The sequence below is a fragment of the Durio zibethinus genome, chromosome 22, assembly GCF_047325235.1.
Source record: "Durio zibethinus cultivar Kanyao isolate XHJ-2024 chromosome 22, ASM4732523v1, whole genome shotgun sequence".
NCBI classification, from domain to species: Eukaryota; Viridiplantae; Streptophyta; class Magnoliopsida; order Malvales; family Malvaceae; genus Durio; species Durio zibethinus.
The window spans coordinates 19985411-19999367 of NC_143183.1; the positions used below are offsets into that span (position 1 = coordinate 19985411).

At 21.1% G+C, this 13957-nt stretch overlaps 1 protein-coding gene across 1 annotated transcript; it reads right to left on the minus strand.

The window, feature by feature from the left end:
- Window positions 1-1749: 1749 nt before the first annotated feature.
- LOC149512674 ((R,S)-reticuline 7-O-methyltransferase-like) lies at window positions 1750-4016 on the minus strand. Its single transcript, XM_089751618.1, has 2 exons — window positions 3137-4016; window positions 1750-2323 (listed from the first exon to the last, which is right to left on the minus strand). The coding sequence occupies exons 1-2, from the start codon at window positions 3893-3895 to the stop codon at window positions 2012-2014; spliced, it is 1071 nt and encodes a 356-aa protein (XP_089607744.1). The 5' UTR covers window positions 3896-4016; the 3' UTR covers window positions 1750-2011.
- Window positions 4017-13957: the final 9941 nt, after the last annotated feature.

Here is a 13957-nt window from a genome sequence, read left to right on the forward strand (position 1 = left end):
CATAACTGTGAGCTTGGTTATCGTTGTCAATGAATTTCGATCCGACTAATTTGATAGGGGTGCAATTTTTTTATCATGATCATGTTAAAAAAATTGAGCTTTTTTAAAAAAACAAGGTCACTTTGGTAATGGATTAATGATGATTTGTCCCTATCCACCTCAAGGTATATAAAAGTTTATATTATCCATAATGTAAAATTTACATAATTTGCCTTTAACTCACTTTTTTTCTTTTGTTTTCTTTTTTCATTTTTTCTCTTTCTTTAATTTTTTTATATTCTTTTCATTTTTCTACTCTTCATATTTAATAAATAATATTTTTTAAAGATTTATAGGTAGACCCATTTGACATTATTAACTAAAAATATTTTTTCTTCATCATTTTTTTTTAGTTTTTGCTTTTTATTTTTTTTAATTAGATAAATTTTGTGAAAAAATAATGTCAATTGAGGTATCTGTGTAGCATCCCAATTGTTTTCTCTTTCACTTTTTTGTTTTTATTTTTTTAATTAAATAAATTTAACAACAAAATAAGACAATCGATAGGGATAACAAAATAATCAGTATCCGAAAAGTTTTGATCCTTTCAATTAGATGTGTGCATTTTTTGTAAAAAATCCGAATCGAATTATGTCAGGTCTGTTATTTTAAGAACATGGGGACGAGTTAGAAACGGATTTAACGTGTTTTGCTCTAAGCCACCTTTGGTATAAATAAAAGTATATATTTTATTATTAATTTAATTTTATATTTAAATATTATTATATTAATGATATTATTATTTAATATTTTAATCTAAAATCCCCAGTGAGCTATTTTTTATTTTATTTTTAGTATTTTTACTTTTTTATTTTTTTATCTTTAGTTTTTATATTTTTATTAGATAAATTTTGTGTGAAAAAAGGACCAATTTGAAATATTCACGTGTTAACTCCATTTGATTCCTTTACCTTTTTTCTTTTTTTAATTAGGTAAATTTTACAAAAAAATGATGACATAAAAATTATTTTTAATTTAATTTTTTAAAACTTGTATCAAAATAATAAAAATTAAAATAAATTATAAATTATTTTAAATAATTTAAAAATATTTAATTTAAACAATAAAAAATTTGAACCCGTGACATCACAAGAGCTCATTCCTAATTAATATAACACTTGAAACCAAGTTAGGATAAAAAAAGCTATTAAGACAGAAAGATGCAAAAAGGCAGAGAAAAGGAGAAAAGGCAACTGACATTATATAACAACATTCTTGGAATAATTCAAAGAAAGAAAAAGTGAAGACAGATAGGATTGATAAAAGAGCAAATATACGTTATCTTTTAGATATTCATATCTAAATTTATTTAATATTTATAATATATTTTTTTAATTTTAATATTATTATTCAAATCCGAATTGATTTAAATATTTCAAATCCATTAAAATATTTATTTATTTAAATTTTTTGTTAAAATATAAAATAAATAAAATTTAATTTTAAATTTAAATTCACTCTTAATTAATAATAAATAAATATTATTTTTTAAGATCCGAAACATTTTATAATCATAAAATTTTATATATTTTACATATGTAAATAAATAATAAATTTAAATATTAATTTAAATATTTATTACTATTTATTAAAATTTAAACAATTCAAATATTGAATATTGAATATTCAAATAATATTATTCGTATTTGCACCGAATCTAATAAAGATAATAAATTTCTTATTTATCCGTTTATAATTATTTAAATTTAATATAAATAAATCAGATAATGACAGATACCCATTTATTTATTATTCATTATCATCCCTAATAACAGAGGAAGTCACGATACAAGATGGATACCATTTGCATAATACTGAAGGTCCTTTGTAATCTCCTCATTTCGGTCCATATGACGTCCAAATATCTACAGGAATACGGTTCGTCGAGGAATACTTGTATGCGTATTCTGGTACGACATCAACATATATATATATATACATACATACACACACACACATATATATAGCTACCTTAATTATTTTCCCTAATTGGGTAGGCCTCGATGATGGACGGCAAAGCAGGAATGTTGATGATTTTGTAACGAGGGAAGCCCCCTTCCGTCAATATTTTCTTCCATTCAAGTTCAGTCCTTTGTTTTCCACCAGAGCAATGTGCAAGCATCAGGAGATCGAATATCAGCCTCACGTCGTCAAAGAGGCCACTACCATCTGGTTGCAAAACGCATTCCACTAAAATGACTTTCCCTGTTTCTGCTGGAATTGCATCTCTGCAGTTTCTTAAAATTTTGATGCAATCTTCGTCGCTCCAGTTATGCAATATATACTACACACAAACATATATAAAAGGGAATTCATTAAGTTTGCTTAACTAAGATCATATTCTTGCTTCCCTGTGAACTTCATTTTTTTTTATTAAAAATCTATTTTCATCTAAAGTGCCAAAAGGATTTGCAATTACAATGTTCAGTCTCATTTGTTCCTATTTAATTTTCTCCAAATTTAAGAAAATATTTAAATTTATTGTATTCAATAAAGAAAAGATAGCATAATTAATGGACAAAAAATAAAATATTAAAAAAATCTCTTGAATTATTTTATTTTTTAAAATAAATTTTTATATTTTTATTATATTTAAATAAATTTTTATTATTTGATTCAAATCTAAATAAATTATTATTTTAAACAAAAAATTAATTTATGTTAAAAGCTTATTTAGATATAAATTAAAAATTAAAAGTTTATTTTATTATAAATTAAAAATTAAAAATTAAAAATTAAAAACTTATTTAAATGTAATAAAATTATAAAAATTTATCCAGTGAGATTTAAAATTTTTTTTTATTTTCACCCAAAAAAATGAGAGCATAGTATAATTAATATATCCAACTGCTCTCCACCTAACTAGTAGACAAGAATAAATATATGCTTCAAAAAGAAAAGCTTTCTATTCAATTTAATTGTTATTAGACAGAATTCAAAGAAAAGAGTGTTATGTTGTCGTTAGTTTTTGACTTGATCAATACAACAATTAAAGACGATTCCAGTTCAATCATGTCAACAACAGTTTTTACGTAACAAAGAAGAAAGGTCAATTTGATTCCAATAAAATATTAGAAACTCGTTTAACAGGTCTTACCTTCATGGTAACTGCATCAGCTTTAGGAATGGACTCAAACATATCACCTGCAATGTGGCAGACCCCAGGGTATGTCGGTGCTTTCTCGATGACGTGTGGCAAATCGAAGTTAGTCCCTTTGATGTGCGGATATGCTTTCACAATCTCAGACATCAAGCCTCCTGTCCCACCTCCGACGTCAACCAATGATCCTATGGAGCTGAAACCTTCTTTATAGCCTGATAGAATTTCCCTGATCACCGCTTTGGATGTGCATTTCATGGCATCGTTAAAAAGATCGTTGAATTCAGGATTTCCTGATGCAAACTCAAACATCTCACATCCATGAGCCTTCTTGAAAGCAGTGCCACCTTCTTTGACACATTGGCTAAAGTAGTGCCAGGGAGCCATTAGCCACGGATGGTTCTCCGCAAGTATCAGGGGTGCCAGGCTGAGCTCCGAGTCATGTAGAAGCCATCTTGATGAGTGAGTCAGGCCATAGAGGGGTTCTCCGCCGTCGGAAGGATGATGGACAGTGAAAAGCTTTCTCCGGACGAGGAATCTCATGATGCGAGCCAGGCAGGTAACATCCGGAGAAGTAGCGCCATCAATACATGAAACTATTTGTGCCAAAGTGACTGGCCCATCGTGAGAGTGTATTATATCAGCTATGCGGAGTTCCACAACAGACTTAAGTGCCATAGAATCTGCATAGCTGTACGTGAATTGCCATATTGTGGCTTGGCTTTGTAGCATCGCCTCAGCTTCTTTGGATTCCATTTAATTCGAGATATCCTTTTCCAAGAGTCTGATTCTTAATTCTAATGCGAAGTTGGCGAAGAGAAAGAGAACCAGGAGAAGTTGCATAATGATGGAAGGTGGCTGGGAAGTCTAGTAGAAATTAAATAAGAAGACCAAGAGACCTAAGCTGCCCCAGATAACTACTTTGTTCAGTGGAGACTATGAGGTTCAATTTTGAAGGGGTCAAAGTAATATTTTATAATAATTTTTTATAATATATTAAATTTATTAATAAAAAAATAGATGCAAATGTATAATAATAAATTAACAAAATTTATAATTATATACGTTGACATGCAAATATATATATATATATATAACAAAATGAATATATTAAATAATTGATCTCGTGATTTTTAACTATAAATCATTAATACCATTTTTTATAAAAATAAAATTATTATATATTTTTTCCAATATTAATATATTATTTTATCATATTTAATATTTAAAGTATTAAAGTGATAAAATCATAAAAATATATTTTTTAAATAAAAATAAATTTTAAAACAATAAAATAAAAAACTTTGATACGATAAATTAGAATCTTTTAATTTTTTACATGATATTTTTACATTATAAAAAACGAAAACGTATTTAAACTAATCATATTAATTATTTTAAAAGATAATATTTTTCAAATAAAATGAGCAAGCATATAATAAAAAAACTGTTTTAAAAAAATCAAAATTAAATATTTATCAAGTCGATTTTAATTATTATAATATTTGCATATATATCATTATTGATTTAGTAGAATAAAAAAATTAAAAGAAAAATCTTTTACAAACTTCTTTGTTAATTTTAACTCAAGAATAGTTTTTTAGTGGATGGAATCGTACGGAATCTATGAAAGAATAGTATTATGTTTGCGGTTAATTTGTTTATTTTTAAAGTGTTTATATTCAGTAAAAAATTATTTACATTATTTTTGAGTTTATTTTGTTTAGATATTAAAACGTTAAAATATAATTTATGATTGATTCGTTTAAGTTAAATAAATTTAAATAAATATATTTATAAAAATTAAATAAAATTTCCTGAATATATAAATAAATTAGTTTTTAACACGTGCATCTTATCTTTAAAATTCAATTTAATAAATAACTTGGATACTATAATAATAATAATGATAAATAATAATATTTTAATTTTAATTTTAATATAATGTAAGTAAAATTTAATAATTTTTTATTTAATTTTGATTTTGATAATCTTTATTAAAAACTTGATAAAATTTTAATAACTTTTAATATAATTTTCGTGACATTTTATGTTAGTTTGGTAGCTAATTCTGATATAAGTTTTGTAATCATTGATATAATTTTAAGATTTTTTTGATAAAATTATGGTAACCTCTTGATATAATTTTTATAACATTTCATATAATTTTGATAACTTATGATATATTATGCATAATACTAAATTAAAGATAACTTAACAAAAAATAAATGATAATTTAGTAGTTAATTATTAATAACTTAGTAATAAATCAATGATAACATAATAGTAAATAAATGATAATTTAATAGTAAATCAATTTTAGTTTAATAGTAATTAATTGATAGTAATAAATAATAAATAACTTAGCAGTAAATCAATTATAAATTAGTAGTAAATAATTGATAACTTAATAGTTATTCATTGAGAACTTAAAATTAAATCAGTATAACTTAATAATAAATCGTCAATAATATAATAATTAATCATTGATAACTTAATAATAAATCATATATAATTTAATATAAAATAGTAATAGTTGATATTGAATCATAGATAATTTAATGATAAATCAGTGATAATTTTGTGATAAATAATTAAAAATTAAATAATAAATTAAGGATAACATAATAATAAATATATAAAAATATAATAGTATATCATTAATAATTTAGTAGTAAACTGATAACTTAGTAGCAAATCACTAATAACATAATAAAAAATTACTAATAATTTAGTTATAAATCATTGATAATTTAATAGTAAATTAGTTAATCCTTAATAACTTTTTAGTAAATTAGTAGTAAATTAATTATAATTTTATAATGAATCATCAATAATTTTGTAGTAAATTACCAACAATGATTGATAAATCATTCATAATTTAATGATAAATCATTTATAAACTAATATCAAATCAATTATGTAGACACATAATTTTATTCGGATTGATCGAAATAGATACGAATGGCATTCACGATTTTTATGTGTCCAATTTAAACTTATTTGGACATATTGATCATATTTATTGTATATTGGATACAATTATTATTATTATTATTATTATTATTATTATTATTATTATAAAGTAACAAACAAACAAAAAAAAGAAAAAAGTCAAAAAAGTGTTAGATATTATTATAGGAGTTAAGAAACGGTGGGAGCAAAAGTCGAAGCTCCACCCCATTTTTCTTGGTCACACCTAACCAAATTTAAGGGATTTGGTTGGTTTTGAAGTTTGATAAATTACTTCTAAGACCCAAATTTCAACTCATATCTAATTTTATAGTTTTTGGAGCTCTAAGTGGCTTTGAAGAAGAACACCACCAACTCCAAAAAATTAGAGATTCGAATCCCCTGGATCAATTTAATAAATTAAAACCCAACAGATAGAGAAAGGGGGGCAATTTAATAAATTATTAATAATTTAATTATAAATCAGTGATAATTTAATAATAAATTATTAATTATTAATAATTTTTTAATAAATTAATAGTAAATCAGTTATAATTTTATAATAAATTATTAATAATTTAATGATAAATCACCAACAATGATTGATAAACCATTCATAATTGAATCACAAATCATTAATAAATTAGTAGCAAATCATTTATAAATTAATAATATATCATTGATAGTTAGTAGTAAATAATTGATAACTTAATTATCAATTATTGATAACTTTTATTATACTTTAAATTACTACGGAGTGAATCCTAGTTATCGGTAGAAACAAAGTTGAAACTTTCATTTTAGAGATTAAGATAAATCTATCATGAACATATTCAATGAAAAATTAGTAAAAAAAATTATAAACTTAAATAAAACAACAATGTTACTATATAGAAAGAAAATTATCTCATATATTATTAATGGACTTTTAAATTTCATATTTCATAGTTATAAATATATAACAAGAAATTAATAAATAAATGATAGGTTAATAAAAAATAAATGATAACTTAGTAGTTAATAATTAGTAACTTACTAATAAATCAATGATAACTTAATAGTAAATCAGTTTCAATTTAATAGTAATTAATTGATAAATTTAGTAGTAAATCATAAAAAATTTAATAGTAAATTAATGATAATTTAGTAGTTAATCATCATAAACTTAAAAGTAAATAAATATAACTCAATAGTGGTTAATTATCAATAACTTAATAGCTAATTAATGATAATTTAATAGTAAATCATGGATAATTTAATACAAATCAATGATAACTTAATAATGAATTATAGTTAATTTGTAATAAATATGTGATGATTTTGTAGTAAATAATTGAAAACTAAGTAGTAAATAAATGATAACATAATAGTAAATGCATAATAACGTAATAGCAAATTATTGGTAATTTAAATGTAAAATATTGATAATTTAATAGTAAATCACTAATAATTTAATTGTAAATAAATGATAATTTAGTAGTAAATTAGTTAATCATTGATAACTTTGTATATATAAGTCATAAAAAAATTCATCATTTGATCAATATAGTTATAAAACTATAATTTATAAAATTCATACTATTATTAGTATTATTAGATCATGTATTTTAATTTAAAATATTATGTATATGAGAAAATAACTGATAGGTAATTTTTCAATGGTGTTTTCCAATAAATTTAAATTCATCAGTTCTCTCTTTCACTTTGAAAATATCTTTAAAGACAATAATTTTTTGTATAGTTACTATTAATGTTATAAAGGATACCACAGAACACAACAATTTATTTCTAGTAAAGATATAATACTAATCTAGTTACTATTAATACATTATCAAGTAGACAATAAATGACATGCAAATTTAGATAAAGTCATTCCAAATTTTCACTTCAAAAATTGATTTTTTTTCAATAAAATATGTTGTTATAATAATTGGTACATGAATATTGTTTTAATTATTTATATATGTGTACAATACACACAAATATTGTAATTCAATACCTTAATATTAAATGGCAATCAATATAATTTTTTAAATGAATTAAATATGTTAGACATATTAAAAAATATAGCTTAATATCAATATTCAACCAAAACAAAAAAAATGCTACTAAGTTTGCAATGATTTATCACTATACGTTATCGATGATATGTGACTAAGTTATATCACTAATTTACAATTAAAATATGAATAATTTACTATTAAATTATCCAAACTTTATTATTAAGCTAAAATACATTTACTAAGAAGTTATCATTGATTTATTGTTATTACTGATTTATAACTAAATAATTTAACATTAACTCATCAATAAATTATGACTAAGTTAATACTGATTTATTACTAAGTTTTGACTTCACTTTTGCTAGTAACCATAGTTCAATCTCTAAAAACATCAAGTATAAAAAAAACTTATCACCGATTGATAACTAAATAATCACTGATTTATTATTATGTTATCAGTGATTTACTATTAAATTGTCAACAATTTACTATTAAGTTATGAATGATTTACTACTAAGTTATTAATGATTTAGCTCTAAGTTATTGATAATTTATTATAAAGTTATAACTAATTTACTATGAAGTTATCGATGATTTACTACAAAATTATCAATATTAACTAATTTACTATTAAATTATCAATGATAATTTAATAGTAAATTATAAGTGATTTATTAGTACATTATTAGTGATTTACTACTAAATTCAATGATTTACTAATATTTTATTATGCATTTACGAATTACCATTGATTTATTACTAAGTTTTCAATAATTAGTTATTAAGTTATTAATTATTTACTACTTAGTTATCATTAAATTACTACTAAGTTATTTATGATTTACTATTAATTTTATCAATTAATTACAATATATGAGATAATTTTCTTTTTATATAATAACATTATTGTTTCATCCAAATTTAGAATTTTTTTACTAAATTTTTTTAATGAATAGGCTCATAGTATGTTTATCCTAGTCCCCAAATATGAAAGTTCTAGCTTTGCTCTTTCTAATAACTAGGGATCAATCACTTGTAACTTCAAGAATAAAAAAATGTTATCACTAATTAACAAATAAATTATCACTTACTTACTATTGTCTTATCACTGATTTACTGTTAAATTATCATCGATTTATTATTAAGTTATGAAAAATTTACTATTAAGTTATAAATGGTTTACTACTAAATTATTGATAATTTATTATTAATTTATTGATGATTTATTATAAAGATATTACTAATTTACTATGAAGTTATTAATGATTTACTATAAAATTATTAATAATTAATTAATTTATAACTAAATTATCATTGATTTATAATTAAATTATTACTGATTTATAGTAAATTTATCAATAATTTACTATTACATTATTAGCGATTTACTATTAAGTTATCGATAATTTACTACTAAATTATCAATGATTTACTATTATACTGTTATGTATTTGCGACTATATTATCAATAAAGTTTATAATTCAATTACTATTAAACTAAAACAGATTTACTATTAAGTTATCACTAATTTACTACTAAGTTTTCATTGATTTATTACTAAATTATTAATAATTAACTATTAAGTTATCATTTTTTTATTAAATTATCATTTATTTACTACTATATTATTATGCATTTACAATAATGTTATAATTGATTTACTATTAAATTAATATGCATTCAATATTATATTATTACTGATTTACTATTAAGTTATCAATTATTTACAACTAAACTATTATTAATATACTATTAAGTTATCACTAATTAATTACTACTCCCTCTATCTGTCCTAGTTAAATTGTTACAGATGACTTTTTTTTGGTTTTTTTTTTTTAACTTTGACACCTATTATTTTAAATATTTTAATAAATTAAAATTTACAAAACATATATTTAGAAACCACTTCATTTAAAGTTTTTGAAATATATATATTTCATATTTTTATCAATAATAAATATAAAATAATAGGTGATTAAAGTTGAAAAAATTGACCAACAAAAATCAAAATGTGAAAATTTTATTGGGATGGAAGGAATATTAAATTGAATTTTATTTATTATTAAGTTATCATTAATTTACTATTAAGTTATTATTGATTTATTACTAAGTTATCACTTATTTTTTATTAAGTTATCCTTAATTTACTATTATATTGTTATGCATTTATAATTATGTATAAATGATTTACTATTAAGTTATTTGTTATTTACTACTATGTTACTATGTATTTACTAATATATTATCATTAGCATACAATTATCTTATAAATTATTTACTACTAAATTATTATTTATTTACTATTAAGTTATCATTAATTTATTATTAAGTTATTCATAATTTACTATACATTTATTATTTATTTAGTATAAAGTTATTACTGATTTTTTTAAAATTATCACTTATTTGCAATAAAATTATCAATAATTTGCTACTATATTAATATACTTTTACTACTATATTATAATTGATTTACCACTAAATCTTCTATAATTAATTTAACTATGTAAAATATATTAATAGATCTAATGTGTTACAAACACTAAAATATTCATATATAAAAAAACTATTTTAAGCCTTTCAATCGTATTGTTTGTGTTAAGTGGGGTTATAAATGACTTAATAAAAAAAACCTATTTTAATAAAAAAAATAAATAGTAGACAATGTTTTAATTTACTAAAAAAATTATATAAAAATAAATAGAGATAATTTAATAAATTATCATATTTTATATATAATATTGATATATATTAAACATATTTTTAATTATAAAATCTCTCATTCAAGGTAAGCTATAAAATCTAAAGTTTGAATATGTTTGTAAGTATTCTAAATATTTAGCTAAAATTTAAATAACTATTTATAGTAAGGTATGTTAAATTCCAAATAGAGCACTTTTTTACACATTACTTGAAAAAAAAATTGAAGTTCACGTTATCATTCATCATTTTACACCTATTTTTTTTTATCATTTTCATATATATTATGATATAGTGACCCATTAAGTAATAAAAAGACTAAATAAATAATCTTAAGATCTATATAAAATATTAATTGATTCATTTGTCTTATTTTTGTTTATATATAATTTAATTGTATCAATTGAATTAATTTATGATCTTAATTATAAGACTATATAAATAAATATATTTTATTCCACATCCTTATTCTTCAAAATGTTTATCATATGGCTAATGAGTTCAATTCTAAGTCTTCCTTACTTTATGAATTGAAGAATTTGTTTGACATGCATGATTGGCATGTAGTGTATTATTAATAAAAGTCTAACAATTTAAAAAATCACTTTTAATATTATTTAGAGTTCACACTTTTATATATAATATACATAAATAATATATGTATTTATCTATAATAAACACACTCATGAAAGTACAAATAATTATTAAAAAGACACTTTCATGATAAGAGTACAAATCAATAATCATATACTTAAAAAAAATAAACAAATAACATGAAATGAACTATAACCTCATTGTTTCAAAGAATGCAATAATTGGTTAGAGAACTAACAGAGTTTTGATCATTCAATAAAACAAGCACAATTAATCATTTCACAAAATATTTTTCACTATCAAAATACAAAAATATGCTAGAGCATTCTTAATTGAAAAAAAATAAATTTATATGTTTTGATGAAAAATTGTTAAATATATTGATAATAGAGGTTTAAATTTTATAAATGAAGTTAGTAGCATGACACTTACCCTTTAGGTTTTAGAGTTTATTAAAAAAACCTAATTGAAAAAAAAAGTGAGTGATGTATTAATTTCTTAACCTGCTTGTAGAGTTTTAAAAAAAACTCAATTAATAGTATATCAAATAATTTTTTTCTTGAAGATTAATGTTTCTTAACAATATTAACTTTGGTTTCATTAAAGTATCTTAAGTACTAAATATTTGAAATTAAAAATAATAAAAAAAAAGGATAGATCAAAATTAACTTAAGTATAATATAGAATCAATCTATAGAAAACAAAATAAAAACTAAGTTTAGCAATTCAAAGGTATGGGAGATTATGTTTTTAAAGCAAAGATTCATTTAGGCAATATTGTAACGTTAAGGCACGATTATATAGAGTGATTAGAAATATTAGAGTAAAAAAAATCAACAATTGAAATCATTAAACATATAAATCTATATTTATCATAAAAATAAAAAATAAATAAAACATACAAACTTACCAAAATACGTGCATTACTCTTTGTCAATAATTTTTTAGTAATTTAATTAATAATTTTGTATGAACTTTAATTTTAATTTATCTAAATTAAATAAATGAAAAATATAAGTATATTTAAGGACTCATGATATATACCATTAAAGAAGATAAAGAATAAATTATATTGTATTTAGGAAAAATAAAATTATCTATTTTACTTAAGATAAAGTTAAACATTTTTTAGGTATACATGTTATAATCTAATAATTTAGATTAAAATAATGACTAATTGAGCAGCAAGGGAAAGATTTGTCCATGTTTTATTCAATATCACAGACTCATAATGTGCCATAGCCTATAGGATGAGCAATATGTTTTATATGAATTTGATTAAATTATTACTTATAAAATTGAATAAAAAAGAATTCTAAAAGCAAACAGAAAAGAGTAAATTTATTTTAATTTTTGACAATACATCCACCATATCTTATAGATAAATTTTTAATGTAGTTTAATTTGATAAAATTTTATTTGTAAATTTTTAATTGATTTAAATTTAAATAACTAATGAATAAAAATATATATTTTATGGCAAATAATCTTTATTAAATTTATAACTAAATGCTTGAAATTGAATGGTAAATTTGTTATTTTAAAAAATTTAGAAGAGTTTTTATGTTATTCATTTTTAACTCTTTTTCATTTAAATTTAAATAACTAACTAATAAAAGTTATGTTTTTTATGGCAAATAATCTTTATTAAATAAATAAAAATGCTTATATATAGATGATATATTTTCCAACATCATGAATCTCCTTCCTTTATTCATGTCAATTGGCTACCTTTATAATTGCCATATTTTGCTTGTAAAAGTAAAAAACCTATGAGATCAATTTCAAAAACTCTTACGAATATATATGGATTATATAATTAACTATTATTTACTAAAAAAGAGCTAATCAAATTGTATATGATGAAAGTTTGCATGAAAATATTAGGGGCATTGAATTAACTTTTTCTTTGGAAAGAAGAGAGATTAAAAAAAGAGTTAATTTTTTTTTTTGTAAAAGTCAATAAAAAAGGTGATGGCATGACAAAAACATTACAAATTAAGAAACAAGATTAAAAATACTATACTTTTAAAATAAATTTTTGAATTACTATCAATACTACCCTATATAAAAAGAATCCCTTAAGGATCCTGATGATGACATGTGTAGTTTTTTTTTTTTTAAACCTTTTGCTTTGTATAATCACAGGTGGCTTCTATTTTGTTTTGTGTTTTGCAAGTTAACATGTGACTTTTATTTTTTTTTTTGTATTTGCTAGATGTATTATACACACATCTTTCAAAGTTTCTTTTAAGCTTTATTTTATTTACGATTAATGGTGGTTTGAAAGAGAAGATTGCTAGCGCAAAACAAACTAACTGGTATATGTTTTGTTTTATGTCTTTTGTTTTAGGTTTTCTATTTTTCTATGCATTTTTGGGTCAATCTTTTGGGTTGTTTTTTTTTCTTTAATTGGATATAGGTTTTGTTTATATTTTCTTTTCTTGGGAGGATTTTGGTGTTACAAACTTCAATTTCTTTTGATAGTGATGAATTGTTGAATGTGTTTTAGGTTTTTCTAATTTTTTGTTTTAGCTTTTTTGTTATTGAACAAAATTTTTTTAACAT